The 21,563-nt window shown below is 38.4% G+C and overlaps 2 protein-coding genes across 7 annotated transcripts in view; both read left to right on the top strand.

The window, feature by feature from the left end:
• Positions 1-11,570, top strand: part of clspn (claspin) — a 38,046-nt gene extending 26,476 nt beyond the window's left edge. For all 6 annotated transcript variants that reach the window (XM_087296063.1, XM_087296062.1, XM_087296064.1 and 3 more), the window contains 7 exons: positions 186-347; positions 2,776-2,897; positions 7,010-7,137; positions 7,219-7,336; positions 8,957-9,033; positions 9,146-9,307; positions 11,258-11,570. In XM_087296063.1, coding sequence (XP_087152189.1) covers positions 186-347; positions 2,776-2,897; positions 7,010-7,137; positions 7,219-7,336; positions 8,957-9,033; positions 9,146-9,307; positions 11,258-11,374 — 886 coding nt within the window. In that variant the 3' untranslated portion in view covers positions 11,375-11,570. The remainder of the gene's footprint in view (positions 1-185; positions 348-2,775; positions 2,898-7,009; positions 7,138-7,218; positions 7,337-8,956; positions 9,034-9,145; positions 9,308-11,257) is intronic.
• An 8,093-nt stretch (positions 11,571-19,663) lies between these two features.
• Positions 19,664-21,563, top strand: part of c19h1orf216 (chromosome 19 C1orf216 homolog) — a 6,635-nt gene continuing 4,735 nt past the window's right edge. The window contains exon 1 of the mRNA XM_087296117.1: positions 19,664-19,746. The gene's annotated coding sequence lies outside the window, so the exon portion shown is untranslated. The remainder of the gene's footprint in view (positions 19,747-21,563) is intronic.

Raw genomic sequence — 21,563 nt, 5'->3', positions numbered from 1 at the left:
TAATATGATATAAAGTGCAGTGAAATGTTAACACAAATGCCAAAGCTATACCTGTGCAACTTCAGATTTTAGAGTTTATGTTGTCCAGGGTCACATATAGTCAAAAACTGAATGTAAAGGTTTATTGCAGTTTTCTTTTCTTTTGTGTCCTATAAAGCCTAACATCTGTTTTATTCTTCCTGCAGACGTCTGGCTCAGTTTGTGGAGTCTGAGGCGGAGCTGTCGGGCAGCGATGTGGGCAGTGAAGACGAGGATGAGGACGGTGGTGATGAATACGAGGAAGAGGAGATGATGGAAGATTTGCCTTCAGACGAGGAACTCATGGACCAAGTGAACAAAATTCACATGTAAGAAACGTTTGTTTTTGCTAATCCCCACTTTTGATTCGCTTTGTAATTAGCAGGTGAGCACTTAATTTTCAGAACTGTTGAAATGCTGGTTTCCTTTTTAGTCTTGCACTATAATCTTACAACCACTAACAAACATTCTCACAGTATTATTATTATTATTATTATTATTATTATTATTACATTGACAAAGTTATAATTATTTCCTGTGATAATTAACAGAAAAACAGTTTAAACTAAGTTTGGCTAGAATAAAATCTCAGGTGAATATTATTAGCCTATGCCTTTTTGTGTTTTATAATATTAACTTCCCTAATTAACCTAGTGAAGCCTTTAAATGTCACTTTAAGCTGAATACTAGTAGAATATCTAGCTAAATATTATGTGCTGTCATCATGGCAAAGAGAAAAGAAATCAGTTATTAGAGATGAGTTATGACTAGGGCCAGACAGAATCTGCAGGTGTTTTTTGCTATTTCTGTGGAGAATTTTGGTAAAAGTCTGCAGAATTATTGTGGGAGTATCAGAACTCAAACCCTAATATATGAAATAAAAAGTAATATCGTTTTAACTTTTATTTAATGTTTAAAATGCAAATCTAACTAGATTCACTTTATTTGGTAAACAAAGCAAGTTTGTCATATAATATATCTAGCAAAAGACAGAAAATATGACTGTACAAACTGCATTATACATAAATCAGATGAACATTTTCACATTAGTCAATAATAATACTGAAATTAATTAAAACACTGAAAAAATATAGATTTACACGCATTTACTCAAGTAAATAAAGAGTATTAATGATGGGCTGGAAATCTGCTGAATTCTGCTCACGCAGATTCCAGGTGTTGATAAAGCGTTGATTAAAAAATCTGTTAAACAGCATATTTAACAAACACCACACATTTGTTATTATTGCATTGTATTAATTGCTGTGAAAATAGTCTTACATTACATGCACTTAAATGTGGGAATAATGGCTGCTGCTAGAGACTGTTACATCATTACACCACATGGGGGCCAAACTGTTCATCTCCCTACATTAGAGAAACTCCCATCATTTACTCTCCATCCTTTTGTCCCAAACCTGTTTGAGTTTGTTCTGCTGAATGCTAAAGAAGGTCTATTTTTTTCTTTCTTTTTTTTATTATAACATTTTAACAGTACAAAAAAAATGACAGGGGGTAAGTATAAATCAAATATACATATGTAACAATATGTAATAAATAATATACACACAGTTAAAGTCAGAATTATTACCGCCCCTGTTTATTTTTTCCCCATTTTCTGTTTAATGGAGGGAAGATTGTTTCAGCACATTTCTAAGCATAATAGTTTTAAAAACTTATTTCTAATAACTGATTTATTTTCTCTTTGTCATGATGACAGTAAATAATATTTTACTTGATATTCTTCAAGACACTTCTATGCACCTTAAAGTGACATTTAAAGGCTTCACTAGGTTAATTAGGTGAACCACACAGGTTAGGGTAATTAGGCAAGTTATTGTATAACGATGGTTTGTTCTGTAGACTATCGAGAAAAAAAAATTAGCTTAAAGGAGCTAATAATATTGTCCCAAAAATGTTTTTAAAAAAATTAATAACTGCTTTTATTCTAGCTAAAGTAAAACAAATAAGACTTTCTCCAGAAGAAAAAACATTATCAGACATACTGTGAAAATTTCCTTACTCTGTTAAAAAATCATTTAGGAAATATTTAAAAAAGAAGAAAAAACTCAAAAGGGGCGAATAATTCTGACTTCAACTGTATGTAATAATCAAATAAATACATTGTAGAGTTCACAAAGTTTTAAAGTGTGTAGGGCTTTCTTATTTAGAGAGTCTCTGATACTACTAATATATAAGCATAATTCAAGAAGGTATTTTACAGAAGGTTAGAAACCAGTAGCCATTGACTTCAATAGTATTTGACATTCCGACCATGGATATATCAATGGCTACTGGTTACTAAATGTTTTTTTTTAATAGAACAAAAAAGAAACTTATAAAGGTTTGAAACCACTTCAGTGTGAGTAAATGGAGATTTTCATTTCCGGGTGGGATGTCAGTGCACTTATGTTGACGGTAGGCCAGTCAAGATATCTATGTTTTGTTGTACAATATATTGCATAAAGATATACTGCGAGTAAACCATGTCATTGTCATTTTAAACCATTTCATGCCACTCATTACATAATGCGAATTCTTCTCATCACAATGCATGTACACTCTTTCAAAGCACACATCATATTTTATTCTTCAGAATATTTAATTAAATTATACTCATTTAACAGTTTAATAATGAGGCATTAGAATCAGAATGTGAAAGCATATACTAAAAAAATGATAAATGTTCAAAAAGGTAAAAAGCATATGCTGCGATATCTGCTGCCAGATGCATACCTGATTGTTTTCTCTCTACAGGAAGCAGATCTTGGATGACGACAAGCGCAAACTGCGGCTTTATCAGGAGCGGTACCTTGCAGATGGAGATCTGCATTCGGATGGTCCGGGACGAGCTCGCAGATTCCGCTGGAAAAACATCGGTGCGTCTCTGCTCATCTAGAGAAAAACTGACATTTTGTTATTGAGGCTATGAGCACATGTGCACGGGTATTTTTATAAACCGAGTTTTTCCTGCGTTCATAAAAAATAAACTAAAAAGATGCATGTTAAAGGCATGGCTAACCAACAGGGGGGTAATGACACTTATGTAGAGTTCACACCAAACAGGGAGTTAAGTAGGTTTAAATTGCATAGAAGTCAATACAAACGCGAGAACAGAGGTGGATTACTGTCCAACGAATGTGCAGAATTCACTTCAGTCACGTTTTTTTGTGTTTGGCCTTAACTCAACCGTATTGGCCACTCAGAAAAGAGAAAGACGTCGTAAGGTGAAAACTACGGTTGTAGTGTCCACACGGGTACGCACTACCCAGAGTATTAGAAAATTTCCCTCCTGGCCAACGTTCCCAACAGGGAAATCCAGCAACAATCAAGAATGCATGATTATATGCTGTCATGGTTTTCTAATCTAATGGAAGTCAATGAGGCAAAAACCAACAATAACAAATATGAGCATGCATGTACACAAGGGTTCAACCAAAGGGTTACCAAAGACAACTGTGGGAAAGAAAAACTGCTACGAGTGTAATATTGTGTTTATACAACAGCTCGATGGCACAGTCGTCTATATAAATAAGAAAATCAAACGGAGAGTCTAAAACCCCTTTTTATTAGGAACTACTTTCTTCCGCCATTCATTCACATCTGCAGCTGAGGTCAGAACAGCAGAAGCCGTTACTAATTCACCAACGTCACTTTAGAGCTAGTATTTGAATGATTCTCTAGCGTAATGTCTAAAGTGATGACAAAACTGCTGATTTTGCTCACACTTTAAGATTATAAGGCTGAACATGACATGGAGTGCCATCAGTCTATAGAGATATCTTCTTACAGTGTTACAGTCTACAGCAGGGGTGTCCAAACTTTTTTGGCCGAGGGGCAGATGCAAAAAAAAACAAAAAAAAAAACGTCCCGGGCCAAATTTTACATACATCACACAGACACGCATATATATATATATATGTGTGTGTGTGTGTGTTAATTATTTCAACTGTGTTTCTAGAAAGACTTACGTTTTTAAAATCTTGAATCTTCTCTAGGCAAATTACAGTTGCAACACTCATCAGACACTCCTATATAAACTCCTTCAGTGAAGGCTTTCCTGTGCATAACTACCCAGCATAGAATTTTCTTGCACTTTATTAGCATTAAAAAACTGCTGTTGAGCTGAAGGGGCAGCTGCTAACTGTTTTACTTTTTGATCTTGTTCGGCACCAGTGTAAAAGCTGAAGGCCTGATGCTTTGTTTCATAATGTCTTTTAATATTATATTCCTTCATTACTGCAACTGATTCCTGGCAAATTAAACAGATACATTTCCCGCTGACCTCTGTGAAGAAATATTCTTTGCCCCAACGTGACTAAAATGTCCTGCTTTCACTGTTGATTTTCCTTTTTCTTGGTTGTATTATGGCTCGCCAGAACGTGACTATCAATTATGTTTCCTTCAGTTTGTTCGGTTTCTTTTGCTTCATTACGGGAACTGCTGCCTAATTGAAGGCGTGTCATAGCGACACCCGGTGGTTATTTATTGAATTATGTTCATTTTTGTATATCGAGCCAGATTCTATTAATATTTATAAAAAGCCTCGCGGGCCGCCACAAAACTGATTGCGGGCCGCAGATGGCCCACGGGCCATAGTTTGGACACCCCTGGTCTACAGTATTTCTCTGTTGCAATTGGAATATTGCAGTAGTTAACCCTGAAAAAAGCAACGCAATCACTCCCAGACTGCTGCTGTGAGGAAAAGGCTTTGCTTATTTCAATCTGCCAACACAACACACATTCCTGATATGCGAGCAAATCAGTATAAATACAGCGCTACAGCATATAAAAGAGAGAGATCGACCAACATACCTGCTAACATGACTGAAAATCCGGGGGTAGGGGGTGTTCGGGGGTCATGTCTCTGACAAAAATCGGGTATGTTTGTGGGAGACTGGTCTGAAATACGGGACACTGGCAGGTGTGCTTACCAGTTTAATATTGATTTTGATCTGCTGTAGTTAAAAATCAGACTGTTATAATCTTATAAGTGTAAGGGCTTATTATGTGGTTCTGTCGCCATCTTGTGGATAGAAAATGTCAACCGTGTTTGGTCTACTCTATGGCAGGCTAATGGCTGCCGACGAGCTCTCTCAGAAATTGTAAATATCTTAAAATAGGCACTATTCTTACAAATAAACTGCATAGTTGCAATCTAAACAAGGTGAAGGATGAAGAGGTCTGTGAGTGATGTTACTGGCAAAATATCGCACTGCTATCAGCCAATCAAATTTATAAAAAGAAAATTATATATATATATATATATATATATATATATATATATATATATATATATATATATATATATATATATATATACAGGGCTCGAAATTAACTTTTTTACTTGGTAGCACCGGTGCTCCCAACTTCAAATATTTAGGAGCACCAAAAATTTTTTAGGAGCACCAGAAAAAAATTTAGGAGCATCCACCAAAAATGAATGAGCACAGCTGCAAATTGTTTTTTAAGGGATTTATTGTATTTTAAAACAATATTAATAGGACTAACAAAAACCAGAAACAACTATCTAACTAAAGCTGCGAAGACATTGATATTTGTGTGCAATAATTCCAAAATGAATGTCTAATAATTAGGCCATAGAATATTAATGATGATGAAAATGACAATAATAGTAACAATGAATTCCATTTCTCATTATGATGCTGCCTTGAATGTGCATGAATGTAGGTTATCTGCTATTAAAAGTCTGTTACTTTATGAAAAATAATTGTATAGTTTGCATCAAACAAAAATGAAGCATTGCAGTAAGAAATATTTATTTTGTACTGCTGTTTTTATATGCATGTCAATTTAATAAATAATATTTCTGATACAAAACAAACAAAAGATTATAATAAATCATTCAATTCAATGATGAAAGCTGTAAAGCAGTCATCAGTAAATAAATAAAAAAATAATATACAACTCAAAAAAGAATAGACAAAAGAAAGTAAGTAAAGTCTCACTTCTATCACTCTTTAAAAGTTTTGGTTTCAGTTTGTGTCAATTTAAAGGTTCAGTCTGAGCTGATCTTCATTTTTCTGTGTTTGTGGAAAGCTGGCGAGTCAGCCGACCCAATTAATAAGTAGGCAGCGCAAGATTATTGCGCTAACCATCGGCGCAAATCCGGTCTTTGTTATGAGCCGCAGTTTCAGTGTAAACTTAGTAAAGGCGAGCTTCTTTGGCGATGATATGTGCAGTATTAGATTTGACTTTTAGCGGACATTTGCGCTGAACACGCAGTGAATGCGACGCATGGAGATTCGGGCGCCTTCTCCAAGAAGCGCGTACTCGATTGATCTCAGCTGGCGGATCATTATTCACCACGTGACGTGTCATGATCGCTTTCATCTGCGCCTCAACTTTAGGTGGGGTTTTCAAACTTGTGTGCTTTAAGTTTTTACTCTTCAGCCGTTTGCATTTCCTGTGGTCATAAAAGCTCCTTCCCTGTCATCTGACAGCGGAATACCTTGAGTGAATGACAGCTAATATGAACCAATATAGCGGCAGGGAAGAGCGATTCAGCACGTTTTTAGAAAGAACCAAAACAGGTCGCACTACAACCATTATCTGCAGTCGCACTAATGCTCCCAGATATATTATGAGGTCGCATAGATTAATTTTCGGGCGCATATGCGACCAAAATGGTCGCAATTTCGAGCCCTGTATATATATATATATATATATATATATATATATATATATATATATATATATATATGTGTGTGTGTGTGTGTGTGTGTGTGTGTGTGTGTGTGTGTGTGTGTGTGTGTGTGTATATATATATATATGTGTGTGTGTGTGTGTGTGTGTGTGTGTGTGTATATATATATATATATATATATAATTATATAATGTAATTATGTAATATAATTTAGATTTTATATATAAATATATTAAGAATAAATATATAATATATATTTAAATACCTTCAACAAATAAATCTCTTTTGGTTATTTTGGTCACAGTCTGCTTGTGTTTTGAGCAGATGAAAACTTTGACTTCGGTGGATTGGGTCCTGATGGAGACGAGGAGGAGGATGATGAAGAAGTAGATCAGATCGAGTTACAGAGACGGAAAGAGCGTCTGGAGAGGGAGCAGTGGATTAGAGAACAGGTGTGTGTTTGTGTGCGTTTTAATGCTGTCTTTTGTGTTTGTGATTGTGTGTATCTTGTCTGACATGATGCTATTCTGTAGACTGAAGCTCGCGGCAAAAAGGGAGAAGAAGCAGAGGATGAAGAAAAGATTGGAGAAGAGGACAGTCAGTTCATGAAGCTAGCCATGAAGCTAACAGCTAAGACCCTTCAGAAGAAAGGTACAGGCATACATTTCTGCTGAAAGAGTAAATAAAACATTTCAGAATCAGTTTTTGTTCAAGCAAGAGTAATTATTAAAAGTTATTTTAGATGCTTTAGTAGGTATGAAGCAACTGTAGGTGTCAAAAATACTAATAATAAAATTATTTATGAAGTTATATTAGTAAAGATCTTTTGTTGAAATAAATAAATGCAAACTAATTCAACTTCATGTGTATATTTGTATTTTTAGGTGCTGTTTAACTTTATTTTATACAATACATGCTATTATATTTATGTAAAGTAAGTATAAGTAAAACTTGCTGAGGTCAATATTATTAGACTTTATATTGAAGCTTTATTGTATTTATTTATTTAACTGAACAACCCCTTCCCCAACAGTTTAACCACTTACAGATGAAGGAATAAAAGCATAATATAAAAATCAAAAATAAAACTATAAAATATTGTCATGATCATCATTTCTGTAATTGTTTTCTTTATTTTTATCATGTATCTCCAGAAAGATTATCAACAATGTTACAGAAAAATCATAATTAGAAATCATAAAAAATCATATCATTTATTTGTTGTATCTTAATGAAACATGACGTTGTTTTTAGAGTTATGTAATATTTTTATTTACACTACCTGATAAAAGTCTTGTCTTGATCTCAGTTGTAAGAGGAACACATAATATCTTGACTTCTAGTTGATGATGTGTGAAAGTGTCAGAAGGTGGATTTCTCTGCTGAATCATCTGATCTGCATCCCGCTCATCACCAATACTGCTGAAGACCTACTGGAACCAGCATGGACCAAGATTCTCATAGAAATCAGTCAAGTTTGGTGAAGGAGAAATCATGGTTTGGGGTTCATTCAGTATGTGGACATGTGAGAGATCTGCAACATCAACAGCCTGAGGTATCAAGACATCTGTGCTGCCCATTACATTACAAACCACAGGAGAGGGACAATTCTCCAGCAGGATAGCGCTCCTGCTCATACTTCAGCCTCCACATCAAAGATCCTGAAAGCAGAGAAGGTCAAGCTGCTCCAGGATTGGCCAGCCCAGTCACCAGAAATGAACATTATTGAGCATATCTAGGGTAAGATGAAGGATGTGTTGAAGATGGATCTTGATGAACTCTGGGATCCTGCTGAACGCTTTCTTCACCATTCCAGATGACTTTATTAATCAGTGATGTGAGTCATGTCAGAGATGTATGGATGCAGTCCTCCAAGCTCATGATGGAGTCAGACACAATATTCATTCTGTCTCCACTGCAGCAGGACTTTATATTCTATACTGGACATTATTTCTGTTCAGTGATGAGACTTTAGTCTGAGCAGAGTCAGACCGCACTGTCCTCATCAAATCAGTCAACATCAAGACATGATCAGATTTATTGAGCTCAAATCAGCAAAATCTAGAGGCCTTCACCTTTCATAGAGACACTTCTGACACCAAATCATCAACTAGAAGTCAAGGTATTATCTGCTGTTCCTAAAACTTGGATATGCCACAAGATTTGTCATGTAGTGTATATTTATCTTGTCTTGGAAAAGCCATCAGTCGCTGATGTGCCAATAAATAATCAAACAAACAAAACAAAGCTGTATTTTCCACCTGTTTACAGACCCTCCAGCTGTACCTGCGATAGAGAAAGCATCTTCCAGCACCAGCCAGTTCAGAAAGCCCTTCCAGCCCGCTGTGGTCAGTATCCCTCCTGTGTGTTTTATAGCACTTCTTCCAGCTGTCAGACACTTCAGATTGCTTTTCAGAGGAAATACGTTCTCATACCTGCGATGTTTGTTTGTGTCTGCAGGTGAAGAGAGGATCATTGCTCAGTCAGCCGCGGGCCGTGCTGCAGAAATTAGCCGGTATTTCTGACAGCAATCCTTTGGCTCCTCGTAACTCGCGCGGGTTCCTCTTCCAGACGCTGTCGCCAGAGAAAGAGACGTCTGCTTCTCAGAAACCCAAAACACAGGTAGCTCATTTCACACTCGGCTATTTACACCTGTATTCAAATGTTTTAGAAAGCACATTTATTCATTATTAGGACACACTGTTAGCTTGTGCAATTTCTTAATTCCTAAAAGCACGTTAAAATTGCAATTAAGATTCAAGGTGTTATGATTCAGTCATAGCGAATAAATCATATTTTCTCTTACATGTTCACTTTTAAATTAAGCAGAGTTTATTTTTATTAGTAAATGCATTCGTTTATTAACACTATTGGCTGATTAGTTTATTAAGTGGAGTTAATGACTAATCATAAAATTAAGTATGTGTTGGAAAAACATGAGGGTGAATTAATGACAGTCTTCGTTTTTGGGTGATCTATTACTGTAAGTGTAATTTTACATCTATATCCATGTATGTGGATAGACAGATAGATAGATAGATAGATAGATAGATAGATAGATAGATAGATAGATAGATAGATAGATAGATGGAGGGATAGACGGATGGAGGGATAGACAGATAGAAAGATGGATGGACAGACAGACAGACGGATAGATAGACAGATGGATAGACGGATGGATGGATGGATAGATAGATAGATAGATGGATATATAGATAGATAGATGGATGGAGGGATAGACGGATGGATGGAGGAAGGAGTGGATGGATGGGAGGGACAGACGGATAGACAGACAGATGGATAGACGGATCGATAGATAGATAGACGGATGGAGGAAGGGAGGGAGTGAGGGGCGGACGGATAGACATAGAAAGATGGATGGATAGATAGATGAAGAGATGGATAGATAGATAGATAGACGGACGGATGGATGGATAGATAGATGGAGGGATGGATTGAGGGAGGGAGGGACGGACAGATGGACAGATAGAAAGATGGATGGACGGATAGACAGACAGATAGATGGATGGACGGATGGATAGATAGAGGGATAGACAGATGGATGGATGGAGGGAAGGACGGACTGACAGATAGACAGATAGAAAGATGTATAGATAGATAGACGGACAGATGGATAGATAGAAAGATAGATAGATGGAGGGATGGAGGGAGGGAGGGACAGACGGATAGACAGATAGAAAGATGGATGGATAGACAGACGGATAGATAGATAGATAGACGGAGGGAGGGACGGACGGACGGACGGATAGACATAGAAAGATGGATGGATAGATAGATAGATGGAGAGATGGATGGATAGATAGATAGACGGACAGACAGATGGATAGATAGACAGATAGAAAGATGGATGGACGGATAGACAGACAGATAGATGGATGGACGGATGGATAGATAGATAGATAGATAGATAGATAGATAGATAGATAGATAGATAGATAGATAGATAGATAGATAGATAGATAGATAGAGGGATAGACGGATGGATGGAGGGAGGGACGGACGGATAGACAGATAGAAAGATAGATGGATGGATGAAGGGAGGGAGGGACGGACGGATGGATAGACAGAAAGATGGATGGATAGATAGATAGATAGATAGATAGATGGATAGATAGATAGATAGATGGATAGATAGATAGATAGATAGATAGAAAGAAATACATATTTATGAATCGATGGATGGATAGACACATAAATGGAGATAGATAAGATATAGATGAATGTATAACTATAGATAGATAGTTAGATATATAAATATACATTGATGGATATAAATAGATGAGATATAGATGGATAGATACATAGAGATACATTTTGGTAGATATGAAGAGATAAATAGATAAATACAAGATATAAAAAGATAAGATATGGATAGATAAATACAGATGGATGATGTAGCTCTCGTTTCCACCAGCAGATGGAGCTGCAGTCTCATAATGATTGTTGGTATTTCTAGAGTCCGTGTTTCACCGTTTCAGCCTCTGAGATGACTGTTCTTCTGTCTGCAGGTGTTCTGATGGTGTTGTGTCAATAAAACTGAATGTTTTTCAGGTTAAGAAAAGAGGCCAGCTGGAGTCGGTCAGTCCTGCAGCGAAGCGTCCGTGTCTCAGCAGCGTCCGCAGACCCGCAGCACCAGCGCGCAGTATATTCAGCTTTCTGGAGAACTGAAGACTCTCTGCATTCAGTGTTATTAATGTTAATTAAACGTGTCCATACGAAATGCTCTAATGATGCGGGAGGGGTGAAGCTTTGGCTCGGCTTCTTTTACACTGCTTGTATCATGTAAATATTGTGATTTTTCTCCCTAAGTGCTGTATTTTTATTTGTTTTTATGAAATTGTAAATTAAAGTGTATTTTAAATCATCAGCGCTTCCTTCAGTCGTCATTAAATTCAGCGCTCGACTTCACTGATGTTAACCACACTGATGACCTGGAGCCTGTGGTGAGTATCTGATTTACTTAAATATTCTAGTTTTTTCACTCATTTTGTTTCGGCTTTGCCTCTCATTTATCTGGGGTCGCCACAGCGGAATGAACCGCCAACTAGTCCAGCATAAATTTACACAGCGGATGCCCTTCCAACCACAACTCAATACTGGGAAACACCCATACACACTCACACACACTCATGCACTACAGTTTAGTTGATCAGTTCCCCTATAGCGCATGTGTTTGGACTGTGGGAAACCGGAGCACCCAACACAGGGAGAACATGCAAACTCCACACAGAAACACCAACTGACCTAGTCAAGGCTCGAACCAGCAACCTTCTTGCTGTGAGGACACAGTGCTAACCACTAAGTTACCGTGTCACTAAGATGTAAACATTTATTCTTTAAAACGTTACATTCCAAAAAATGTTGGGTCAAATATGAATGGGTTAAAACGTAATTTAATTTTAATTGAATATATATATATAATTGACCCAACATTTTCATAGTGTAGAAGTGTGATGATTTTTATTAGCTACTTCTATACATCATTAATTTTCGTTATGATCATAATAAATTTAATAGTTAATAATTTTAATGGGTTGTAGATTTAATTAAATATGTCAAGGTGCAAACATTGAGATTTTAAAACACTACATTCTGAAAAAGATGCTGGGTTGTTGTAACCCAATGTTGGGTCAAATATGGACAAACCCAATTGCTGGGTTAAAAAGTTTAAGAAACATTTAACTAAAAAAAATAATTAGTAATTAGTAATAATTAGTCTCTATTAATCAGAGGTCACCACAGCGGAATGAACCACCAACCATTCCAGCGTATGTTTTACACAGCGGATGCCCTTCCAGCTGCAACCCAGTACTGGGAAACACCCATACACACTTATTCACACACACTCATACACTATGGTCAGTGTAGTTGATCAGTTCCCCTATAGCGCATGTGTTTGGACTGTGGGGGAAACCGGAGCACCCGGAGGAAACCCACGCCAACACGGGGAGAACATGCAAACTCCATACAGAAACACCAACTGACCCAGCCGGGACTCAAACCAGGCCACAGTGCTAATCACTGAGCCATCGTGTCACCCCAATTATTCTGTTAAATACATGTTCAAACTGACTCTAATAATTTACATCAGCAACAAACAAAATAATTTGGTTTGGTCGTTTATATGGATATACCTTAATAAACTTATTGGTAATTTCACAAGAAAAACAATGTTGTGCTTGGTTTGTGCCACAAACAGGACGTTAATATCACCAACCATTCCCATTTTATTAAGGTGCATCCATATAAATGACCCGCCCTGCAGATTACAATATTACACAAACTGGACACAAGCTTGATTTAATAATGCACTTCTTTTGCATCCAAAGTTTCCCGCAAACTACTTTTTTGGTTGTATGGGTGAACATTAAATTATGAAGAGTTTTAAAGCATTAACAAAGTTGCACTAAATTTATTTTTAAGCATGCACTACCTGACAAGTGTTGTGATCTATCCAAGTTTTAGGATCAGCAGATAATATCTTGACTTCTAGTTGTTGATTTGGTGTCAGAAGTGTCTCTATGAAAGGTGAAGGCCTCTAGATTTTGCTGATTTGAGCTCAATAAATCTGATCATGTCTTGATGTTGACTGATTTGATGAGGACAGTGCGGTCTGACTCTGCTCAGACTAAAGTCTCATCACTGAACAGAAATAATGTCCAGTATAGAATATAAAGTCCTGCTGCAGTGGAGACAGAATGAATATTGTGTCTGACTCCATCATGAGCTTGGAGGACTGCATCCATACATCTCTGACATGACTCACATCACTGATTAATAAAGTCATCTGGAATGAAGAAGAAAGCGTTCAGCAGGACTCCCAGAGTTCATCAAGATTCATCTTCAACACCTCCATCATCTTACCCTAGATATGCTCAATAATGTTCATATCTGGTGACTGGGCTGGCCAATCCTTGTCTTAATACCTCAGGCTGTTGATGTTGCAGATCTCTCACATGTCCACATACTGAATGAACCCCAAACCATGATTTCTCCTTCACCAAACTTGACTGATTTCTATGAGAATCTTGGTCCATGCTGGTTCCAGTAGGTCTTCAGCAGTATTGGTGATGATCGGGATGCAGATCAGATGATTCAGCAGAGAAATCCACCTTCTGACACTTTCACACATCATCAACTAGAAGTCAAGATATTATGTGTTCCTCTTACAACTGAGATCAAGACAAGACTTTCGTCAGGTTGTGTAGCTATATCTATCTATCTATATCTAGATATTATCTATATACAGTGCCCAGCATAAACGAGTTTACCCCTCACAGATCCCTTTTAAATTCATGTTTTGTTGTGTTTCTGTGTGGAGTTTGCATGTTCTCCACGTGTTGGTGTGGGTTTCCTCTAGGTCCTCCGGTTTCGCCCACAGTCCAAACACATGCGCTATAGGGGAACTGAACTAAATTGGCTGTAGTGTATGAGTGTGTATGGATGTTTCCCAGTACTGGGTTGCAGGTGAAAGGGCATCCGCTGCATTAAACATATGCTGGAATAGTTGGCGGTTCCTTCCGCTGTGGTACTCCAGTTGAATAAAGGTTTCAGAAGCGTGTGCACTCCTTTATTTTGAGCACTCTATGATCCTCATTTGTTAAATGTGTCTCTCTTCAGGATCAAATGGGGCAGGAATGCATGATGAAGGTTAAGTGAGCTTGTTGTTGAGCTATTTATTACACGTTTTATTTTAACCCATGATCTGTGGAAAACAGAACATGCTCTTGAAGATAATCGACCTTGTCGAAGTAGAAAAATACATCCATGTTGCCTGCCAACCCATGCTCTCTCTCTCTCTCCTTCTCCCTATGTGTGTGTGGCTCTCTCCCTCTCTCTGTGTAGGGCTGCTGGCTGGTTGTTTGAGCGTCTGCCACACTGGATCTGTGCGCTGTGTGTGACGGCAGTGCCAGAGGTTTGTCCCTGTGGGTTCTGTCACTGCTCAAACCACTGCGACTGGAGACGAGTAACCCAACTGAGGGAAATGGGTCATTTCTGCAGGCAGCGGCGTCCAAACAAGTGCTGCGCTTCTGGCTGCGGCAGGCAACTTACCAAGTACACTGCTGGAAATATTGGCATGATGTAGCGCTGTGTATGAATGCTTATACGCTGCAGAAATGCTCTTGTTACTATATCTGAACATCCTCAAATCAAGAAGCGTTTTCTAGAGCAGTAAATGTGTTTTGCTTTTTCAGAAATGAGTCAGAATTAAGTTTTTGTGCAAGTCAAACACCCCAATGTTGAGGTAATATTTCATTGACTTCTCTCAGTATTGTTTACACTCCTTCATGGTAAACACGGTGAAGTGATGCAGTAAACTCTATTCATCCACATTAGATGAAAACTAAAACTCATGTGCATAAATGAAAATGAACATGCGATCTAAAACCCTGAGTTGATTTAACTCAACGTTGGGTTGAAAAGTGTCATTTAAATTAAATTTTTTAATTTTTTTTAAATTTTTTTTTTCGGGGTTTTCACCTTTATTTTTGATAGGACAGTAGACAGAATTGACAGGAAAGTATGGGTAGCAGAGAGAGGGGAAGGATCGGCATAGGACCACGAGGCGGAGTCGAAGGATCGGCATAGGACCACGAGGCGGAGTCGAACCTGGGTTAGCGCGAGCACCGGAGTGCATGTGTCGACGCACTAAGCACTACACCATTGGCGCTGATTTAAATTAAATTTTTAAATTTACCCAGTGTTGGGCATGTGCATATTTGACCCAACATTTTCATTCAGACCTCAGTATTGTAAATGAAGCATAAGAACATAAGCGGCATGCAGGGAATTTTCACAGTCAATTTACAGTAATGTACTGTATTTAACTGTTTTTGATTAAATCTAAATGACCTTTTTTAAAAACCCAATTGCCAGGTTTTTCCATACTTGACCCAATGTTGGACTTTTTAAGTGTATTTTATCTTTTAAGTTTACCGTATTTCATTCATTTCTCTCAGTATTGTTCACACTGCAGTTCACACTCAGTATTGTTGAACATGCACTCTAAAAACCCTGAGTTGATTTAACTCAACGTTGGGTCGAAAAGTGTCATTTAAATTTGACCCAACATATTGACCCAACCTTGGGTTAAAACAACCCAACATTTTCATTTAGAGCAAAGTAATGTAAATAACACAAGATAAGTCTCATGCAGGGAATGTTTAGTAATATACTGTAATTTACTGTATATAACTGTTTTCAATGAAATCTAAATGTTTAAAACCCATTACCAGGTTTATCCATATTTGACCCAGTGTTGGGGTAATACAACCCAGCATTTATGTATTTTATTTTTTAAGTTTACCGTATTTCATTTATTTCTGTCGTGGTAAACACGGTACAGTGATGCAGTAAACTTAATCTATCAACATTAGATGAAGAGTAAAACTCTCATGTGCATGCATGAACAGAAACGTGCACTCTAAAACATGTTGCAACTCAATGCTGGGTCAAATATAGACAAACAACTGTTGGGGCAAAAAATTTAACTTTAAAAAAAATTACCAGTGTTTGGCTTGTGCATATTTGACCCAACTTTAGATTTAAACAATCCAAAGTTTTCATGTAGAGTAATGTAAATAAAACATAAGAAGTTAAGCGGCATGCAGAAAATATCCACAATGTCAGTTTACAGTAACTTACTGTATATACTACAGAAACTTTAAGGAGGTGACAGGTTTTAGAGAGGATCTATTATGCAGAAATCCCTTTTATAAGAGGTTTAAACTCAGCAGTGTGTGAATATCTCCAGCCTCTAACAGTAAATTTGAATTAATTGTATTTGTTCTAATCAAACTGGATAAAAACACATGCAGAAACACTTTGATTGACATTCTCCCTTTGTCTGATGTCATCAGAGAGGGAAAGCCCCGCCCACTAGTGTCCATCTCTCCCTCATTAGCATTAACAGCAGCCCTGAGTGAGAAGCAGCTCTTCAGTAAATCAAATCATATGACTAACATGCATGAATATGTGTTTCAGACATGCTGTTTAGCATCAGATCAACTCAAGTTAAACATCCACTGCTTAAAACATATGCCAGAGAAATTGGTGGTTCATTCCACGGTGGCGGCCCCTGATAAAACAGGGACTAAGCCGAAAAGGTATGAATGAATGAACAGTTAGTAACATTGCAGTATGGTACATTACCAATAGATGTTGACTGTGAATTCTACATTTAACTCATTCCAGTTGAAGGAAAAGTGTTAGCGCTCATTTCACAAAGCTTCCAGCATCTCTTGTCTGTGCGTCTCATCTTCATTTGCGTTTGTTTGCTTGATGTAGATGATTTTGCATGTGACGCGGCCGCGGGCAGCCTCTTTATTTGATGTATTTTTCATGTGCTCAGGCTATTATTGAGGGATGGAAGGGGGAGCGACTGCAGACGCCTGCAGGAGCGACTCTTCAATGGGGATTTTGTTGGACAGCGAGGAGGAGAAAAGCACAGCTCTTTCTGCCGCCACCGACTGCTTGTCATGGGACGGGGAGGGAATGTACTTACTGAGTCTGTGTGAAGTACAGCAGGAACAAAACACGCACACACACACACACACACACAGCGCCTCATGATACGCCATCCTCAACAACAACAACAACAACACTGCGCGATCATTAATATATCAGCTGAATTAGTACCTGAAGTGTGTTATTAGTCACTAAAAAGGCTTTTGAACTCGCAGATTCAGTCTGGCCCTGCATATTAGTCTAATACTGTTAAAATCACAGCTATTTTGTTTATTAATATAGCTAATATATACAGTTGAAGTCAACATTGTTCACCCTTCTGTAAATTCCTTTCTTAAATATTTCCATAATGATGTTTAATAAAGCCTGGATTTTTTTATCTAGGGTTTACAGAGAATGCTCCGATAAAGAGGAGATATCCAGTGAGCGGCAGTTCTGTGGGCGCAAATGCCTTGATGGTCAGAGGAGAATGGCCAGACTGGTTCCAGCTGATAGAAAGGCAACAGTAACTCAAATAAGCACTCGATACAACCGAGCTCTGCAGAAGAGCATCTCTGAACACACAACACGTCCAACCTTGAGGCGGATGGGCTACAGCAGCAGAAGAGCACACCGGGTGCCGCTCCTGTCAGCTAAGAACAGGAAACTGAGGCTACAATTCACACAGACTCACCAAAACTGGACAATAGAAGATTGGAGAAACGTTGCTGCTCTGATGAGTCTCCATTTCTGCTGACACATTCGGATGCTCGGCTCAGACAACATGAAAGCATGGATCATCCTGCCTTGTATCAGCGGTTCAGGCTGGTGGTGGTGGTGTAATGGTGTGGGGGAGATTCTCTTTGGGTCCATTAGTACCAATTGAGCATCAACGCCACAGCCTACCTGAGTATTGCTGCTGACCATGTCCATCCCTTTATGAGCACAGTGTCTCCATCTTCTGATGGCTACTTCCAGCAGGATAACGCAGCATGTCATAAAGCTCAATCATCTCAGACTGGTTTCTTGAACATGACGATGAGTTCACTGTACTCAAATGGCCTCCACAGTCACCAGAGCTCAATCCAATAGAGCAGGTTTGGGATGTGGTGGAACGGGAGATCGGCATCATGGATGTGCAGCCGACAAATCTGCAGCAACTGTGTGATGCTATCATGACAATATGGAGCAAAATCTCTGAGGAATATTTCCCTTGTTGAATCTCTGAAGGATTAAGGCAGTTCTGAAGGCAAAAGGGGGTCTAACCTGGTACTAGAAAGGTATGTGAGCTGTCACTGGGGTGGTTCCTTTTCAAAAGGTACTAATTTATTCCCTAAAGGTCCATATTAAAACCTCAAGGGTATATTAGTACCTAAAAAGTACAAAAGTGTTCACTTAAAATTTGTAGGTACTAATATTTACTTTTAAAGTACCAATATGGACCCTTTAAGTACAAATGTGTACCTTTTAAAAAGGTTCCACCCCAGTGACAGCTCTCATACCTTTGTTTCTGAGAGTGTATGAAATAGGAACTCTAAAATAACATTAGAAATAATTAAAGCTTAGTTGAATTATTTGCCCTCCTGTACATTTATATTCATTATTTTTCAAATATTTCTCAACAAAAAATTTCAACATTGCAGTTTTGTTTTGTTCTTATAGACACCCTCCTGGAAAAACAGTTTAAATCAGCCTAAGCTGGTTCGCTGGTTTTAGTTGGTCGTCCAACCTGGCTTTAGTCGGGTTTTGGATATTTCCAGGCTGGTTTTAACCATTTCCTGCCTGCTCTTAGCTGGTCAGGCTGGGAAATGATCAGTTTGACCAGCCTGGTTTAAGCTGCTGGTTTTGGCTGGGTTCCAAGCCTGACCAATCATCATCGAGCTAACACCAGGCAGAAAACAGCCAAAACCCCTCTAAAACTAGGTCCATATTAAAACCTCAAGGGTAGATATTAACACCTAAAAAGTAACAGTGTTCCTCAAAATATTAAGGTACTAATATTTACTTTTAGGTACCAATATGGACCCTTTAAGTACAAATGTGTACCTTTTAAATAGGTTCCACCCCAGTGACAGCTCTCATACCTTTATTTCTGAGAGTGTAGGATATGTTAGGAACTCTAAAACAACATTAGAAAATAATTCAAGCTTAGTTGAAGGCTAAATAATCTGCCCTCCTGTACATTTATATTTATTATTTTTCAAATATATATTTTTTAACATTGCAGGTTTTTTTCTTATGAACATGTTATGTTATGAACAGCTGGTTTAAGCTGCTGGTTTTGGCTGGACTCAAGCCTGACAAATCATTATCAAGCTAACACCAGGCTGAAAATAGCCAAAACTTCAATAAAACCAGGTCGACCAGATAAAAACATCCACATAATCGAATCACAGTCAAGACTCTCGGTTTGTTTTGCCTTGTTTTTGGGAGGTTCAAGCCGGGACTTCCTCAGTGTCTCCTGATAGAGCGTGTTTTCCCCCGGTTCGGAAGCGCGTCAGAGGCGGGAGGAGGAGGAGGATCATCCGCCGCAGAGGAGGGCAAAGCCGGACCACACCGCTGCTCATTCGCGGACAGAAAACCGACAACAAACCGTAAGACAAAACCCTAATAATCAATCCCCAAATCTTATTGTCAATCATCGATTATGCAAGGGCTAAATAAATGTGTGGGGCAGAGAATGTGCGCTGTTTCTCTGCGGGAGATGATGGGGTGAGACTGGCTGATGCGCGCTTACGTAACCGCGCAGTGTTTATCTGTTTTATATCTGTGTTTTATCTGTTTTTGGGTGTTTATCAAGATGCATGCTTAAATCGGTGGTGTATCAATGTCAATGTTCAGTGATTTCACCGAATATATTTAGCCTGTTTTACCAAGGCGCTTGGAGCCCTTTGCGAATCGTCCAATAATAATTACAGCATGCGCTTTAAATCGGGTATATGGAAACGCGGCGAGTGTTCAGGTTAGCACAGATCCTCGCTCCAGCTCTCCGGGCGGAATTGCTGATTTTATGTCCTCCATCATTTTATTATTTGGCGCCTCCGGTTGCTGTTCTTCAGCACCGCCGTGATTGACAGGCCCCTGGAGTTATTATCTGCGAGAGGACATCTGAATATTTCATGTCACCGAAATGGAGAACACGCCATGGAATTGCACCCTAAATATTTCATGCATTAATGTAACCCAGGGATTTTGGAAGATTTGCTGTCCTGTTTCGTGTGAAACCATATTCACAGAATGTAATGGTCACTCTTTACAGTAAGCTTTCATATGTTTACTAACAGTGTGCAGCATTTGTTATGCATAGTTCAACATCTACTAATGCATTATTAACATCCAAATTACTGCTTGTTAACATTACTAACAAGGTAGTTTGTTTATATTCAGCCTATATATATATATATATAACCTTAAAAAATTGAGTAAATCCAATGAATCCCTGTTTTCAGTGTGTGCAACAGAGCAGCTTGATTTAAAATGAACGGTGCTTTATAAAGTGCTTGAATCTGGTGTCTATGAAAGAGTGGGCTCTCTGCATAATGGCTTTGCTTGTGGAAGACTAACACTAACTGTACACTACCTGACTAAAGTCTTGTCTTGATCTCAGTTGTAAGAGCAACACATAATATCTTGACTTCTAGTTGATGATGTGTGAAAGTGTCAGAAGGTGGATTTCTCTGCTGAATCATCTGTTGATCTGCATCCCGATCATCACCAATACTGCAGAACACCTACTGGAACCAGCATGGACCAAGATTCTCATAGAAGTCAGTCAAGTTTGGTGAAGGAGAAGTCATGGTTTAGGGTTCATTCAGTATGGGGGTGTGTGAGAGATCTGCAACATCAACAGTCTGAGGTATCAAGACATCTGTGCTGCCCATTACATTACAAACCACAGGAGAGGGACAATTCTCCAGCAGGATAGCGCTCCTGCTCATACTTCAGCCTCCACATCAAAGCTCCTGAAAGCAGAGAAGGTCAAGCTGCTCCAGGATTGGCCAGCCCAGTCACCAGACATGAACATTATTGAGCAAGTCTGGGGTAAGATGGAGGCATTGAAGATGAATCTTGATGAACTCTGGGAGTCCTGCTGGAACGCTTTCTTCTTCATTCCAGATGACTTTATTAATCAGTGATGTGAGTCATGTCAGAGATGTATGGATGCAGTCCTCCAAGCTCATGATGGAGTCAGACACAATATTCATTCTGTCTCCACTGCAGCAGGACTTTATATTCTATACTGGACATTATTTCTGTTCAGTGATGACACTTTAGTCTGAGCAGAGTCAGACCGCACTGTCCTCATCAAATCAGTCAACATCAAGACATGATCAGATTTATTGTGGTCTCATTTGCCTTTCATAGAGACACTTCTGACACCAAATCATCAACTTGAAGTCAAGGGATTATC

The sequence above is a fragment of the Danio rerio genome, chromosome 19, assembly GCF_052040795.2.
Source record: "Danio rerio strain M-AB ecotype USA chromosome 19, GRCz13ab, whole genome shotgun sequence".
In the NCBI taxonomy this organism is placed as follows: domain Eukaryota; kingdom Metazoa; phylum Chordata; class Actinopteri; order Cypriniformes; family Danionidae; genus Danio; species Danio rerio.
This window is presented reverse-complemented; position numbering and strand designations above follow the sequence as displayed.